The 18577-nt window shown below is 38.4% G+C and overlaps 1 protein-coding gene across 11 annotated transcripts in view; it reads left to right on the forward strand.

Moving 5' to 3' along the window:
• The window catches only part of NRXN1 (neurexin 1), a 1007877-nt gene that overhangs the window by 372724 nt on the left and 616576 nt on the right, over nucleotides 1-18577 (forward strand). For 6 of the 11 annotated variants that reach the window (XM_059659869.1, XM_059659870.1, XM_059659871.1 and 3 more), the window contains exons 3-4: nucleotides 15880-16181; nucleotides 18313-18357. In XM_059659869.1, the coding sequence (XP_059515852.1) occupies nucleotides 15880-16181; nucleotides 18313-18357 (347 nt within the window). The remainder of the gene's footprint in view (nucleotides 1-15879; nucleotides 16182-18312; nucleotides 18358-18577) is intronic. The other 5 variants (XM_059659872.1, XM_059659873.1, XM_059659867.1 and 2 more) reach the window with 2 other exon arrangements.

Consider the following 18577-nt stretch of genomic DNA (forward strand, 5'->3'; position numbering starts at 1 on the left):
TTATAATATTTAAAAATCAAATGAACTAACACTGTGTACTGGAGAACTGGATGACATTTGTGGCCAGATTCTACATTAATAATTTTACTAGAGGCCCAGTGGATTCATTCCCGGTGGGGGGTGGGGGGGTGGGGGATGGGGGGTGGGAGGAGTTCCTCAGCCCTCTCATGGTCAGTGAGCATCATAGCAACCAGTCATTCTGCCGTTCGGTCGATTTGCATATTACACTTTTATTATCTAGGATAAGCATCAACTCATTAAGCTCTGGGTAAACTTGCCCCTCGTCACAAAACTGATAAGTGATGGAGTGATTTTTCTCCTAAGATTCTGTAGCCTGGGCTCTTTCCCTCAACACCAGGAACCAAGTCAAAGACAATGTATTCAGGCCCTGTGTTCATTTGCCCTTAAATTTATCCTATAAGAAAAGTTGGCTTTCACGTAGGACATTTTAAAAGAGTACTTTGCCCTATTATTTCTTGTATGTTCAATATGGTAGTTTTTAAAGCTCTAAAGGCTTTTTATTATATTCTTTAATCATATTTAATGCAACTTACTAGAAAATATCTCACAGTTAAACAGAATATAACTTAGTTTTACTTTCTCAAATCCTTAGAGCAAAATCCTCCTTGGCAGATAATGCAAAGTAATCCCTTTTCACATGAAGTCTTTTTCCTTATAAATGTTTGTCTATTTGATAGGGAATAAGAATAAAAATATCTTTTGATGGACCATCCATCTGTTCTTTCCCCCTCTGAGCTAAATCTGAATAGTGCTTTCCAAATGCTTAACTCACCTTATTTTTACATTGAAATTATTACCTCTACTTCAGGTAGACAGCAATGTTCAAAACTACTATACTCATGACAAAAAAAAGGTCGTGCATTGTCCCTCAATTTATGCCAATCAATAATTCATCGTTTACTCTCAGGTGGATATTCCTGATAAAAATATCTGGAATGTCTCCTCCCTTTATAAAGGTATTTACAATTCAGCCTGAGCCAAACACGCTCACTTCATTTGCAATTCTTCTCCTTCATGCCACCTTAGTTCTAGTCAAATTTCATTAATTGTTTGGTTTCTCACCTCAAAACTTTTACTCATATCCATCACCTCACCTGGAATGGCTTTTCCCTGAATCCCCTAAATTCCAAATATGTCATCCTTCCATTTGTTATCTAAGTTTACCTTCTGTATGAAATGTATCTCAACACTTTGGAAGTAATCTCTTCTTTTTCATTTTCATGGCCTTTTCTATGCCTTATCTATGTCTTTGCATTGTGAACCTCTCGTAACATATATCTCTGTCTTATTCATCTTTGTTTTCCTCAAAGCAATTAACAGCGAGCCTCACACATAGTAGGTCTTTAGTATGTTTTCTAATTAATGGTTCAATTAATTCCTCAGGGATTCCATAGCTTATTTTGCAAAGAACACACGTATTCTAAAATGTTAAGTAAGACTTTGAAATGCATCAATTAAAAAAATACATATTCCCCCTGGAAAAGTAATGATTTAGACATATCTATATGACTTGATTCATGGAAGTATTTCTTTGAAAGTCTATGGGGTTGCATACATACACTTAAGTATAAAGGTGGTTGTCAGAGAGCAGAGCAGGCAGCGCCAAGAAGGTGACATGGGAATACAAGAACTCAGTGGCTGTCAGGGAGGTCTCCACAGACAACACCTGCAGCAGTATCCGAAAGTGTTTTGACGGCTTGGAGTGGCCATTCTGCTGAATAACTGAATATCCACAGAGCCAAGGTCCATGACCTTGAGTTCAGCAGATCTTTTTTGCTGAATATGATCTTATTCCGACAGAAGTCAAATTATTCTTCCTGGTCGCCAAGAAAACCTCAAAGCTTTCAAACCACTTTGCTCTAAGAGATGCCTCAAATCTGCTCAGGCAGCCCACAGGATGCAAGAACCACAGAATGTACTTGAATTGCTTGGGAGCATCAGACTTTCCATTTTGTACAGAATTCTGATGTGTCTAGGTTGTATGCCAAGTATAAAAAGGACTGTGACCTGAAGTAGGAAAGGCTGAAGGGCTGCTTCTGTGCCTTCCTTGAATCTGAGCTAGAAGAAGAAGAATAAAGGATTTGTTTTGGGGCAAGAGAATCAGGAGGCCTGCCAGAGCCAAGGACATTCCATCTTGACCCGTCTGCCTACTCTTCCGTTTTCTCTCCTTTCAGCATTCACATAGTCTGCTTTTTAATTAGCCAGGCAAGCAACAGCCAGTGGGGGGAGTGGGGAAGAAACTCTTTGTTTTCAACCTGCAGTACATGTAAAGAAAACACAAGCAGAAACTTACTAAAGGCTTTTGTGAGGAGGCTTTTAGTCAGCATTTGCCTTCGTTAAAATCCTGAGCTGATTGTTTATCAAGGCACAGCAGCAAGAAAAGCAAAAATCAGCCCTTTGTGCATTTGTCTATTAGAATGAGGAAGAAGGACTTAGACATTTAAAATGTCAGCCTGCAGTGTACAGAGACGTGCCAGTGTGTGAAAGAAAGATGGGCCTGTCAAGGCGGCATTGTTGATGAATGGGTGTCAGCTCCTCTTGTTAGCTGTATCAGGACTAGCTCTTGTTCTGCATCTTTCTCTATATACTAGAGGCCCGATGCACGAAATTCATGCATGGGTAGGGTCCTTAGGCCTGGCCAGCAATCAGGGCTGGCAGGGCGATTGGGGGACCCCCACTGGCACCCACCTTGGCCATCCTGGCACCACCTGCTCACTAGCCCCGCCACCTGATTGTCTCGCTGCCACCACCAGTCGCCTCCCTCTGCGGGAGGCAACCAGCAGGGCAATCAGGGGGTGGGGGGGACAGCACCCACTCACGGGCCAGCCCCACCCCCCACTGCCAGTTACCTTCCTTTGCAGAGCAACCAGCAGGGCGATGGGGGGCCCCTGCTGGAACCCGCCTTGACTGGCCTGGGGTCTGTGGGCTGGGGGCAGCTCCTGCATTGAGCATCTGCCCCCTAGTGGTCAGTGCACATCATAGCAATCATTCTGCTGTTCAGTCAATTTGTATATTAGGCTTTTGTTATATAGGATTATCTATTTTCCCCCAGGACTTCCTTCTGTGACTTTCTTTTCAGAGTAGAATATCCTTTTTTTTTTTTAATCCATAGTGGGATATATATATATATATATATATATATATATATATATATATATATATATATATATATTCAGCTTCAGGTTTAATTCTAACCAGCAAATAAAAAGCACAAGTTTTTAAGGATTTGGAACATTTTTCTTCTTTGAACATTTGCATTAGGTTTTTCAGGAAATACTTGAACCTTATATATTTGTATAAGTAAGTTTTGGGGACTGGCTTCATTTTTTTCTTTTTTCAGTTAAAAAAAATGAAAACAATTGAATTCAGCTAAGTAGGGGTTTCTATACATTTGGCTAATGGGATTAAGTGTTTGCAAGATATGTATGTCAGATCAGCACAGGGTTTAGCTTTTCATACTATGCAAAGGGGTTGAGTACTCATTGATGAGATGTTAAATAGAGATTAACTGTAATCAAAAGGTCTAATGTCAGTCAGATGATGCATTCTTGAAGAAGAGAGAGGAAATGCACTTGTGTTCCCAATTTATAAGATAAAGTATTCCAACTGCTCATTAATTAATCAAGCAATATGCACATGTAAAGCAGTACTATATATGGGCATAGATAAAGTATAAATTATACCTCAATGAGCCATATAACTTTGGTACATTATTATAATTAAATTAGTACACTTATAGATGCACAATTATTACACAATAAGTAATTGCCTAAGTCATAGCTCTCTAAACACTTGATTCTCTCCGTGTCTGCATGATGTCAGCATGTTAGGATCACCTGGGAAACATCTGAAAATCTCAGTGCCCAAACCATACACTGGACCAATTAAATGAGAATATTGAGGTGTGTGTTGGGAGGGGACCTAGGCATCAGTATGTTTCTAGGCTCTTTAGGTGATACCATTGTAATGCCAAGTTGAGAATCACTATGAATATTAAGCATTTTGTTATATCACCTCAGCCAGACATACCTAATTACTCAGTAATTAGCATATTGTCAACATAGTTATATGTATTCAGTTTCTTTTTATTTTTATTGTAAAATGATGTAGCTTTTTTCACATGAGCAATACTGTAGACTTAAAATTCATTGTCTGTTTTGGAGGATTATCTGAACATTTGAGTCATATGCTTTCATTATAATGCTATATATTTTTAAAAAAACTACAAAATTCAAATTTTATGATGAGAAAGTTAGCAGAATTATTGCAAATATGGTGAGGGAGTCGAAATAATTATTTCACTTTGAGAGATTATAGCTGAGAAAAATAATATTAATATTTTTGATCATATGAAAACTATAAAGCTAAAATCTTATATATTATCTCTCAGAATAATAAAAATGAGATATCTGAGAAGGAGATTAAATTAGGGTTGAATGCTGTGTTTGAAAAAAAACCTGACTGTTCTATATTATTCAAAATGAATATATTCTTCCCTTTGTAACTTCAAAGGTGTTCATTCAAACCCATGCAAAACAGTATTAGAAATGCGAGAGAAGGTAGAAAGGCATGGAATTCAGACACAGAGATCCATATTCTAGTCTGAGGCGTTTGCAAACTAAGTGGTTTTTGTGAAATTTCTTACATTCTCTGGGTCATAGTTTTCTTATCACTAAAATGAAGTTAATTTAAAACAATTTCTATTCTTATAAAATATAAATGAATGCATTGCAAATAGAAAGCTGATGTATTGTGTAACGTGGGTAACTGGGAAGAAATGTTTGAAAGCCCTTGAATTAGATTGCTTTAACTTTTATAGTTTTATGAATTGTTCATGGAAAAGGCATGTAGTTGGGGAATGGAGGTGGAGGCTACTTATTGGTAGCATGGAATATAAAACATTTCATATATTCTTGTCATATGGTGTCAAGGCAAATGATCTTTAGAAAGAAAAGACTTGTTTCAAAAGAGCATTTGGTTTGCTTGCAATAAGTAGGGGAGGGGGAAGCATTTTCAGCCTGTGAATGTGGATATGTATCCTCTCCTTGAGACCAGAGAACTCTCACTGTGAGGAGTGAATGGATGTATTGTTAAGTATAGCTGCTGATTCAAGAGGTGGTATTATTCAGTTTGGCCAGAATGTTCTCTCGCCCAATCAGATTACTTTCAAAACTAAAAAGTGAGAATGCACGTTGCTTTTTGATTGCTTAGTTTTATTTTATCACACTTTTTGTGCTCACTGTGTGTTGGGAAATGGGTTCTTTCTAGGGAAAAGTAAGTTGAGGGAAGTCCTACTACTTTACAGAAAACATTGAGTTTCAAGCTAGGCTGGTTATTGGAAGAAGTTAGGAATTAAAAAGAAATAAGAAGGAAGTATCAATAATACCACCCCATGCTTATTAAATTTTGACTTAAGACAATGGGTGTTACAAATATGCTTTTTTAAAGGTTTTTTTTTGAGATGACTCTGCTGGCTAGCCCTATTTGGGATCAAGTGGTCTAGAAATTCAGTTTATCATGCCAACTTTACGTATGCCCTAGAAATACCAGAGAAGATCTCATAACCTTTATAGGTCTCCCTCTTCCAACTCTAAAGTTTATATTTTGTGATTTACTGTGATGTTTTGATAAAGTTTCACAATTCAAATAAAATTAGTCTCAAATGAGCTAATGTCTTTTTTTTTTTTTACAATGGGCCCTAAGACATAAGTTTATAACATAGGTAAATCTAAAAAGGAAATTGTAACAATTCTTTACATCCTAGAAAGGATGCTCTTTTAGTATTAGGGCCTAACATTAACTTGTTGGCAATGTCAGGAGTTAGTGAATGAGTAGGCTGTCCTGTCTCAATGCTCCCCCCCACGTCTGGGATTTATTATCCTGCCATCCCCCTCTCGCCCACCACGCCAATCATAACAGCCTGATCTGAGAGTAAAGACCTCTAACTAACACAAGCTGAGCTAATCAAATTGCTGTCAAGTTATATGAGTGGTGCAACCCCAGAGGAGACCAGGAACTCTACTGTGAGGAGCTGAGACATTCCACATGTTTATTCCTTTCCAAGACTGGCTGGTTCAGTGATTCCTCTATTCTGTGAGCTATTTCCAAAATCTTTCTGATAAAATCTGTGTGTTTCCACTGAGGCTTGACCTTTACTTGTGTTGGGAAAGAAACAAAGCTGCACGGAGTACATTTTACATCATGAATTAACTTCTTTCCTGTGTATCTAGAAAGTGCTAGTTTTGTACCATCCAGGGAGAATTAGGAAAATGGTATTTAAATCAGATGAGGGACCTGGGATGAGAAATGCTGAGCTGGACAATGTTGATTTACAATGTTTTCAACACAACTGTGATAGATGGGATGAGGGGATGTTATGGAAGAATCAGTATGTAATTCATAACAATTCCATAAGCTTTATGTTATAGATCCTCATGTTTAAAAAAGTCTGAGAGTGTGGCGTAACAGGCCGAATGTAACCATTGTAGAAGGACACTATGCCACAGTCATTTACCTGTGGTCATATAGCACCAACCATACAGTGGGGGACTAATTAATGGCTTCTAATTAATTCCAAGTTAAGCACACTATCCATAGAAAACTGCTATTCAGTATTGACTGATGCTTCTATACTTCTACTGGAGAAATGTGTATGATCCCAAATTAATTAATATAAACTTAAAGTAAGTAATATTCACTTTCTCTTAAAACATTATATTATTCTAGGAATTACATTTACGTGGATAAATACCTTAAATTTGGTAGAAATAAACGTTAAACATATTCTTTTAACACGCTAGCATTCATAGAAAATCTGTGAAAGGTGTTGTGGGGGAGCCAAGGAAGAAAGGTGATCAGAACAGAAAGTTTCTTTCTTACAGAGTATGACCAAAACATCTTTCCATGTCCCTTTGTTTTTCTCAGTTTTTAAGTCCTTACAGGTTAAGAGGAGAACTAGCTGTGGAAGCCCAAAGAGACAGAGGTTGCTATAAAAATCTCCTTTTAAAAGCAGCAGCCATCAGAAATCTTGAAAGACATTTTAACTCTAGTATGTTGCCTGATTTTGACAGCAGGAAAACAGTAGAGCTTGGCACAGAGTTGAGCCTCAGTAAATGTTTATTGAATGAATCAATAAAGCAGTGGCTCAATAAATCAGGAATGTTATAGAACCATAGAATTTTAGAATTAAGCACTGGAGACCACTTAGCCCAGCTATGTGACTTTTCTAGGGAGAAAAATGAGACCCAGTGGGGCTAAGTCGGGTGGCCACGGCCAGAGAACTGAAAAATGGCTACATAGAAGCCAGTGTTCAGCTCTGCTCATTCTTAGCTCAAGGTTTTTTCCTGAGAAAATGAAAAATAAAATTAAAAAAGCACAAAATTCTCATGAAATCATTTTGCAAATCATCTAGGTACAAACCTGATTAAAAGAATGAACTATTAACAGAGACATATTTTCCTCTCTTTGTGCTATTTATAACACTTCCATTTCTTTATTACTCCATGAACCTTAATTAACCAAAATTTTCCCAAAAATTAGGGTGTTGAGCATAATGATATAATAGTTAATAAATTATTTTGCTAAAAACCTGATTTAAAAAAACCTGCTGGATAATCCTTTAAAATGTAGTATTTCTTTAATAATGCTTATAATAACTGATCATGGATTGCCCACTATATGCCCAGTATTAATTTAAGTACATAATGGCACATTCAGAGAAATTTTCCTCATAGAAATATTGACTAGAGTCCCCTGAAACAAAAGAATTTAAGTAACCTCCACTTTATAAAGAGAATCTCTAAAAACTGACCAAGTTTCACCTCATCACTTAGTAGAAGACAGCAACACTGACACTTCGACCATTCCTAACATGCTGTCCTTCTCCCCGCCTCCCACCTTCTACCTCAGCATTAAGGGACAGGGAGTAGGGGGGAAAGTCATTAGGTAATAGGCCCTGTAAAAATGCACTGTTCAAGGAGAAGTGTGCTTCCTTTGCCCAACCTAACTGGGGAAAGACACTGCTGTAGAATGGCATGTAGAGCCTGCATCCGTATGCCTGCAGAAAAAGAAGTCCAGCGATCTATGTTCTGACCCATGGAAGTGCATGTGTCAGACCTGCTGATGTGCCCTGCGCCTTTCTGGGGAGGGCAGAAGGGAACTGGCAGGGCGGAAAGAGGCAACAGGGATATAGCCTACACTCTCAACATTTGGTGTAGCCAGGATAACTACAATCCTAGGGGCCGAGCAGACACTCTGCTTAGGCTGGGGCTTGAACCATCTGGCCAGTATTACTCACAAGAAGGCCACTTGCTGGGCCAGAGGATTACAGTAGCCAGATGCTCTGGGATATTATGTGAAGACTGGCGCTGAAGGATGAAGCAGGTTGAGGCACATGAATCTCTCTCCCTCTTCTCTCTCTCTCTCTCTCAATGCAAGAAGGGCTAAAACTTAAGGCAGGTATTAAGAAGATATCTAGATGCTTACCACATCCTTCCCCTCCTCTTCGACTCTGACAATGAGATGAGGGATAAGATTTATATCAGTTGTTACTTTAAAGTTATAAATTAGCCAAAAGTGGCCAGAAATTTAGTGATTCTACATAAGACATTGCACACTGGTTAATGCCGGACTATTAGTGAATTATTTTCCCCTGGTAGCTTATGATCTGTGCAGAACTGACTGGTCATGAGCCCAGACTGGCATAGAGGGGCCTATTTGGTTCATAGCACTTGTAGTTACTTAAACAAATGCAAATCATTTGCACAAAATAATTGGAAAATTGTACTAAAGTTTTGGACCATATCCCGGGTTACTTTTTGGAAAAATACATTCAAGTTTAAGCTGAATTTAGTTTTGGTCATGAATTAGAGGCTCATTTGTGAAATAAGGAAGAGCATGAAATTGGAATCAAGAGGGCAAGGTTATATGTTGATTCTACTACAATTAGTTATGTGACCATAATTTTACCTGTTGGGCCCTCAGTATCTTCATCTAATAAATGAAGGCAGTAGACTAAGCAATATCTAAGTCTTCTTTAGCTTTCATATTTAATCACTTCAAGGATACCATCAAAAGTATGCCTATTTTGTGGAGTTATCTGATGGATATTTGGCAACTTATTTCCAGATTGGTTGCCTTGAGATGTACCTAAATTGAAATGAACCCTTAAAGAATTAATATTTTCTAAAACTTCATTTCTTTATAGTAATATATTGATTGTTTTAATTTATAAATTACATCACATTGTGGCAAGCAAAGCAATGCTATTTTCTATTACACTTCTTAGGGACTGAGGATTTAACCTGATGTGATTTTCAATAGGCAGATTTTCCTTTTGTTTTCCTAAACCTGCTTTATCTTTACAGTTAGAGACAGCCAGGCCTTATTATTTATTTAATAATGTAAACTTCCAGTGTGTACCTTTGTTTAGTTAAGAATGTTTTGGCAAAATAGTCTTGTGTATTTGGCTTCTAGAGTAGAAAAACAAATGAAGCAAGCCTCTGCCTCAAATGTCAGTTTTTGCTTTGTTTCACATGTTGATCTTAGTTTCTGGCTTGTGTTTGAACACAACCTTAGAATCACATGAATATAGTAAAACCTTACAAAACTGTGTGATTTGAGTTTAATATATGAAAAGCAGGAACAATAATGTAGGCCTATTTCTTGGTATAGGAAAACGGCCTGAAATTCTTCATGTATATAGGGACAGCGGGACGTCTATCTAGCCTCCATCCATTGGTGAAGAAGTTCTGTCAACTTAAAAGTTGTGTCAACAGTCAAATTAATGAGATTTTACCCCATGCATGATAGGAAGGGGCATTGTCCTGAGAATTTCTATGTGAATTCAGAAGTCGCTTAACCTCTCTTTGTCTAATATTCCCTTTATAAAATAGAAATCAGTGGTGTTTTTCGTTGAAAAGGATCCATTTGTTCAATCTACCATCCAAGATTGAGCACCTTCTATCACATCCCACCAAGTAGTTCAGTTACATAAGGTTAAGTCCTTTAAGTGATGAGAAATTTGTTTTCTATCAAATAGAATGCTCTATGTATGGGTAACTCTGATGGAAAGTATTCCTCATAATGAGAGATATTTTTCATAGCTTTTATGCTTTGATTCTATTTATACCCCTGCTTCCATACAGAATGGAATTATTCTTCTAAAGGACATATTTCCTGATATTTAGAGATGCTGTCATTTTTACCCTAAGTCTTTTCTTCAGAGAGTTCTTTACCTTACATAATCTAGAAGCCTTTTATCATCTTAGCAGACGTCCACATACATTCCAGCTTGTCAAGTAGAAGTATAACAGTCATTAGCTGACCAGCACTAAGATAGCGGACCATCCCATCCCTCTTCTAATATTGTGACGAATGTAACCCATGCTTATTATTACATGGACTTTTTCAGTGCCTTGATCATTTGATGGTTCATATTCTAAATCCTCCAAAGACTTTGCTTTATTTCTTTTTCTAAAATAAAATACTTTTTTATTAATTTCAGAGAGGAAGGGAGAGGGAGAGAGAGATAGAAACATCAATGATGATGTTTCTACTGGGATTGAGCCCCCAACTCCTGGAAATGTGCCCTGACTGGGAATCAAGCCATGACCTCCTGGCTCTTGGGCCGATCCTCTACCACTGAGCCACACCGGCTGGGAAATTTTGCTTTACCAGTATTTCTGCTGTGTCTAGGGACTCGTGTTTCCTGTATAGTACTATTACTTATTCAGTTGAGTGGTTTTTGGACCAAAGATTAGAACTCATATTTATTCCCATCAGATTTAACTTTGTTAAAGTCAGCTCATCCAGTCAACATTAAAAGAAATTATAGAATTCCAATTTCTCCATTGAACTTTCCCTCAGAAAATTAGAAAAAATACAAACTATGCAATTTACCTAAGCTATTGGAGGGATGGAAATTGAATAGAATAAAAATACAAGATCTCCCTATTAGATTTCTTCCTCCAATTTACAGGAACATAAAATAAATTAATATAGATTATTAAATAAATGCTCCAAGTCTTTGAAGTTTATTTTTTAATGTTTCTCTAATTCTACCATAACATTGCTTTGATTAATAATAGAGATTCCCTTCATCTTAACATTGATCCATTGATCAATACATTTAGAGTATGGTCCTTCAAACAATTATCTACACTAATAAAAGAGAAAAATGGTAATTGGCGGACGATGCTACCCTTTTCATTGGCTAATCAGGGCTATATGCAAATTAACTGCCAACTAAGATTGGCAGTTAACTGCCAACAAGATGGCGGTTAATTTGCATATGTAGGCACAATGCAGGGAGGCAAAAGGGAAAGCAGGAAGAAGCCCCCTGCCACTGACAGTGATCGGAAACCCAGGGGGGAGCTAAGAGCTGGGGGGCAGGGCAAAGGCGGCCCTGGGGCTGCCTTTGCCCTGCCCCCCAGCCATGATTGGAGAATCAGGTGCCTTTTCCGCCCTGGCCAGTGATAGCAGGAAGTAGGGGTGGAGCCAGCGATGGGAGCTGGGCACGGTCAAAGCTGGCAGTCCCAGGAGCTAGGGGTCCCTTGCCTGGGCCTAAAGTGAAGCCCACGATCGCGGGGCCGCTGCAGCTGTGGGTCCCCGCTGTCTGGGCCGGACGCCTCAGCCAGAGGCGTTAGGCCTGGGCAGGGGCAGAGCCTGCAACCACGGGGAGCTGGGGGTCCCCTGCCCAGGCCTGACACCTCTGCCGGAGGCCTCAGGCCTGGTCAAGGGGCCGATCTGGTGATTGGTGATCGGAGGGTGATGAGGGTTAACTCCTCTGGCCGAGGCATCAGGCCTGGGCTGGGGGCAGAACCAGTGATGGGGGGAAATGAGGGTCCCCTGCCCAGGCCTGACGCCTCTGTCAGAGGCCTGACGCCGATCCTGCGATTGGAGGGTGATGGGGGTCAACGCCTGAGGGCTCCCAGTATGTGAGAGGGGGCAGGCTGGGCTGAGGGACACGCCCCCCCCCACACACACACCCAGTGCACGAATTTCGTGCACCGGTCCCCTAGTAACTATATATCCATGCAGCCTATTTCCTCTAAATTTTATGAGGGTATTTTGAAGAACAAATTATATTAATGGATATTACTATTCATTGGAAAGTTTTTTTTAAAAGCAACATCATTTATATTATTACTATTACTATTATTTTAGTTATTAAATATATTTTTATTTATTTCAGAGCGGAAGGGAAAAGGAGAGAGAGATAAAAACATCAATGATGAGGGAGAATCATTTATCGGCTGCCTCCTGCACTGGGAATTGAAACCACAACTCAGGCCTGTGCCCTGACCTGGAATTGAATCATGACCTCCTGGTCCATAGGGTGATGGTCAACCACTGAGCCATACCAGCTGGGCTATATTTTTAGTTTTTATTAATAAATGCAGCATTGATGGGAGTAGTATCTTGCTTATCACCCTATTAATCAGGAAGAAAATATTTTATCAAATTAATTTGTTTTATTCTCAATTATCCAAATTACTTAAACTTTTTATTGAAATATAATACTAGGAAGTGCACATATCATAAGTTTAGAGCAAAATGGTTTTTTTTTTTCAAATTGAACACATCCATCACCAACACCCAGATTAATAACAGAATTTTACTAGAACCCCAAAAGTTCTCTCTAGGACTCCCTCCATTTCTACCAAGGCTAGCCATTATTTTGACTTACAATAGTACAGATTAGTTTTGTTTAATTTTAAAATTTTTATATACACAAAATCATAAATATGTTCTCTTTTGTGTCTGGCTTTCTTCCTCAACATTATTATTGTGAGATTTACCCATGTCTCTGGCATGTAGTAGTTGTAGAGCATATATTCTCATTGCTGAGTAATATTCCTAGTGTGACTACTCCCCAACTTATTTATCCAATCTACTATTGATTGTATTTCAGTATTGTTTATTTTGATATTATATATAGCGCTACTGAAAACATTCTGATGATCTTTGTGTACATTTTTGTCAGATGTATACTTAAAAGCAGAATTTCTGGGTCATAGGGGAACATATATTCAGCTTTAGAAGATATTGCCAAACAATTTCAAAAATTAGTTCCCACCAGTAATTTAAGAGAGTTCTAGTTGCTCTACATTCTCACAAACATTTGGTACTTTTTGTCTTCTTCATTTTATTATTTTTAGTGAAATATATTGATATTTTATTGTGGTTTTATTTTTATTTCCCTGAAGACTAATTAATAAAGGTGAGCATCTTTTCATATGTATGCCCTTTTATCATGGAGGGTCTGTTCAAATATTTTGTCTATTTTTCCTGTTAATTTGCCAAGTCCATTTTTTCTTATATAAATTCTTAATGTATCCTAAATATAAGTATTTGTTGATTCTATGTTGCTTTGTATCAAATGTGTCTTTGATGTTTATTGTTTTAGCATATATTAGATGTGAACTAGATATTTGGATATTTGGGCTATTTTCCAATTGACATAGACGCATTCTTTAGTGTAACAGTAAAGCATATATAACTCTTTATTGTGCTGCTATTTGCATATGACATAACACAAAACTTACAGTAACAGACAAAGAATTGGAGAAAACATATATTATATCGTGGAAAGTAGAATGATTTATGTAAAACTAAAATAATAGCAATAGTAATAATATAAATAATATTGCATGAAAAACTTTTCAATGATTATATATTACATCTTCTTTCATGAAAAAGAACATTATGTCTCATGTATTATATTCTAAGGCAATGGCATATTCTACAGAGTGAATATTTCCAAAATTGTGTGGGTGCATTTAATGCAGATCTGAATTACCCAAATTCAGAATGAAACAATACAAAAGGAGTGATACTATATTTTCACTTTTAAGTAAAAGGAATATCATTGTGTTAAAATATCTTAAAAACTTGCCATCTAATGAACTGCAAACTCTGTTTAACATCATTCCCTTTGACTCTGCCATATTATCTAGCAAACAAATCTTTTGTCAAGATTCATCCCAACTTATGCAGATTTGGAATGATAGGAGGTCACGTGGATAAAATGCTACAGCCTTTACTTAGACCAAATCTCTTCAAGTTCCCAAGCTTTGTTTTTTATTACTTAAGGGTAGTCCGAAGGCTGAGGTGTAGCCCTGCTTCGTTTACTGGCACACTTTCTGAATTTGGCAAGTCATTTAGATTTCACGGCCTCACTTTCTTCATAATGTAAATTAAAGATTTGAGGTGGACCTCTGAAACTCCCCATGGCTCAGAGACCTGTTCTGAATACTCACTGGGGATGAAAATTTTATAAATATCATCTTCAGATAAGAGGACCACGATATATCATGTATGTACATGTATATGAACCCAAATTCACTTGACTACCCGTCATCTAATGATCAAAACTATGAGCAGAGAGTAGTGCATTGAAAGAACTAGGTAATGTTATTTTTATTGATCATGGTAACCATTTCCTAAGGACTGAGACCTTTAGAAGATGTAAAATTCCCACAGTATTGCATGGTGCCAAATAGCATTTATTATAGTCGGCCAGTTTTCATCTCATCAGCAGTCTCATCGGCAGAAGACAAGAATTACTGTTTATTCACAGCTTTTCCAAAACCTGGAATTGTCCAGTTTTTAAGATCGTTTTTGTCAATGTTATGGCTATGAAATTATATCTTAATATAGTTTGATTTGTACCTTTTCCTGGAGACTCATAGGATTGAGGATCTTTTCATTTATTGATAGGATATCTATCTATTTATAGATATGTATCGCCACCATTAGAGTGAGACTTCTTTTGGTATATGAACCCTCCAGTGGGCATAGTAGAGATGCTATATTACCAGTGAAATGGATTAAGATTCTTCAGTACCACTTGGAGTTTCATGTTTACAGTTTAGCAGACACTGATTCCAGACCATCTCAGTTTTCTTGGCACAATGACATAATTGCCCAGGATGTTGAGGGAGCTTTTGGCTCACACTCTTCCTTTGGTTAAACTCATTTCATCTGTGGGACAAGACAGTTATTTCCAAATAGCCACATTTCTGTTTGATCTGTATAGCATCTTGTGGGATTCACATTGTTACTCCTACATATGGTAAAGTCTGAATATATAGAAAATTTTGAGACTTTACTTATATGCTATCCCCATAATGGTGTGCTAGAAATTCCTACCAGTCTCATAAAAGCCAGCCCTATCATCTGTTTGATGAGATTGGGGAATGAATCAACAATCCCAACAATCCAGCTGACTCCATTAAGTTTTCTATCACTGCTCCCTTTATCCAGGGAGAAAAAAAAAATGCACATGATCTATAGGAAATCTATTTACTCCCAGACCAAATTCTATTTCTTTGCTTTGCTTTCCTCTCACCTGATACTTTGTTATGGTTTCTCAGTGATGAATACATTTGGCTCTTCACTGAGAAGATCTTTGAATATAAACATCTTACTGAAAATTAAAATAATGCCTCAGTTGGATGGAGAGAATGTTGCAATGCATTGGAAACCATTGTTGCCAGCAGAGTAGAACCATCCCATATGCATTTACGGTACCTGATTCATGCCCTGAAGATATCGCAGACCTACTTCTTTCTGATCAGAGCTCTTGCAGTGATACTTAAAAATTAATTGAATTTTCAAGAGTGTCAGATTTAGCTACCGTAGTTAATGGCCCAATGGCTGAGGAGGTTGATTGGATGGGATATACTGCCACCTACAGTACTTTTTGACTTTCTTTCACAGGGTTGGCATCAGTCAGAAATGTGTATCAGCCAAGGAGTTAATTTGCAGACTGATTATTTTTTTTTTCTGTTGTGATCTGCTGATTTACACAGTCTATTGCTTTACTTATGCACGTATGTATCTGTTTCCCTCTAGGAAAAGAAGAATATATTGCCACTTTCAAGGGATCTGAATACTTCTGCTACGACTTGTCTCAAAACCCCATTCAAAGCAGCAGCGATGAAATAACTCTGTCCTTTAAAACCCTTCAAAGGAACGGACTGATGCTTCACACTGGGAAATCCGCTGATTATGTCAATCTTGCCCTGAAAAATGGAGCTGTCTCTCTGGTCATTAATTTGGGATCAGGGGCCTTCGAAGCGCTAGTGGAGCCCGTGAACGGAAAGTTTAATGATAATGCCTGGCATGATGTGAAAGTCACCAGGAATCTGCGTCAGGTAACAGCGCAGTGGATAAGAGAGTAACTGGCTTTGTTTCTCGCTACAGCTGTGTGTGTGTGGTACTTGGAAACCCTAACGACACGATCCAGGGCTCCTCAGAGTCGCTTACAAATTAGCTGTGTTTTTTTGTTTTGTTTTGTTTTTCTTTTGAGATGAATCTTCCTGCCATACTTGAGCAGGGGCATATCTAGAAAGTTCTGGGGGCCCAAAGGCTATTTTGACACAGCGACATAGGACAGTTTTCCAGAGGGCTGCAAGGATATCTCTGCGACCTGCCCTTCCTGTGATGTGTGTGGTTTTGTTGTGTTTTTTGATTTTGATTTGTTTGATTTTAAATTATAGTTTTCATGGTGATCATTTGGAAGCATGCACATTGGGGTCATTAAATCACAGTTCCTTTTTTGTAGTCAATAAACATGTGTTTGTGATCGGGGATTGTATCAATCCCTACCCCCTTCCCACCCCCCACCTTTGAAATGGGGACAAGAAAAATCCCTGCGGGGGGGAAAAGTGACTTTAGGAGTTTACATATCTCCTGAAGAGTCTGTTTACGAAGTTATCTATTTTTTTATTTTATTTTTAGAACAGACACTTTTAGTTTAACCCAAATGACTCCAGAGAGGCCAGTTCACATTCTAGGTGTCCATTTCTATTTAATTGTATTTTTTAAAAAAATCTTGCAGAAGTCTATATACAAGATAATGATCCATTCTGTAGTTAATCTATGGGTCCACATATACTGTATGTTTTTAACTGAGACATATTATTACAGTATATATAAATATATATATACCCAGATGAAAGTGAGTAGATTATGCTTATATATTGAACATGATAAGTTTTGGTTATCATTTGAAATTCATGAAATTATAGTATGTCGTTTTGTGAAGTGTTGACAGTGACTAATTTTCTGCAGTCCATACTGATCTCCAACTAATATCCTTAACATATTTGTTGTTTCTCTGAACAGTTGCAGAGTGATCGATTGTCTCGGGTTTTCCTTTCCTAAAACAGCCCTCTCTGTCTGAGCTGTTAACTGTCTAACCTTTTCTTTCCCACTTCGGAGAGGCTTAGACTAGCCAAGGGAGAGAAGGCAAGGGGGGATTGTAGGATAGCAGCGGTAGCCGAGCTAAGGCAGACAAGTGAAACTGAAGGATTCCCGAGACCTCCCAGAGCACCTGTCAGAGGCCTGATTGGCATGCAGGGGGCCCTGCAGGCATCACACCAGCCTTGGGAGGCGGTCACCCACCCTCAGTACAGCTGTAGAACCGGGACTTCCGATAAGTCTGTCTCTTCGGTTTTCCTTTCTTTATTCCTTCTCTCAGATACTCACCAAGAGACCGGAGGCTCCATCTGAGAGAAGCACAGAAGGAAGGGTGGGGCTTGAGGAGCCCACTTTCTAGATTTGCCTTTGCTCAGGTTCCAGAGCAAACTCTGAATTGGTAGCTCAAAGGACACCGTAGCCGCTCAGCCGGGGTGCATGTGTGGCAGGACAGATTAAACACAAACCCATTCTACTCATTTTATGTGTCAGGATCTTTGCTTTGTTTCATTGCAGTAATCTGTGACCCTAAAGTCCATCAATATGACCGAAGGAAGTTTTGGAGTTGAGGAGGAGTCCTTGTATGCTGTAAAATTGAGTAGCAGGGCAATGCCAACCGATTCCTACGAATTTGCTGGGGCTGGGGAGGGCCAGGGCGGGGGGTGGGGGTCACTTATGGGCATAGGGTGGCAGTGGTCAGCTGATGAGCTTCAGGCCTTTGAATCCCTTCTAAGCTTTTTAAGATGTCTGTCAGATGTACTCAGGGAGACAAAGGGAATGTTGCCATATGTCTGTTTCTGTCTGGTAGCAAGTTATGAACAAAACTGGCAGGAAAAAATATTTACCTCTGTGGGAGGCCTATTTGTTAGTCTGCTTTTTTCTTGTAAAATTTTTTTGCCCTTTTTCTATGTTACTAACATGCTTAATAACTAACATGTCATTCATGGAATGTTTCATTCTACTAACCGTTACCTGAATCAAAAAAAAAAAATGTACTAACATGGTAGAGACCATCATATTTTTTAAGTAACGATCGTTATTCTGTTCACAGTTTTTAATTTCCTTTCTCCCCCCTTCTCCACAAAGCACTCAGGCATTGGACACGCTATGGTAAACAAACTACATTGTTCGGTAGATATCATTCTAATTGTTTCTTATTTTGGGTTTGCCGTGTGTTTTCTTTCTTTCTTTTAACTGTAGACATCATTAACAAAAGAGGAACTGCGGTTGGTACTCTTCTGCTTACTTTGACCTCCTTCTTTTCATCCGTTGTGGACCTTCTTATTTTTTACCTGTTCCTGTCAACTTCTGTTTTCCAACTCACCTGTAGGGGGCATCGTTAACGTTTCGA

This window comes from Myotis daubentonii, chromosome 12 (assembly GCF_963259705.1).
Source record: "Myotis daubentonii chromosome 12, mMyoDau2.1, whole genome shotgun sequence".
NCBI classification, from domain to species: domain Eukaryota; kingdom Metazoa; phylum Chordata; class Mammalia; order Chiroptera; family Vespertilionidae; genus Myotis; species Myotis daubentonii.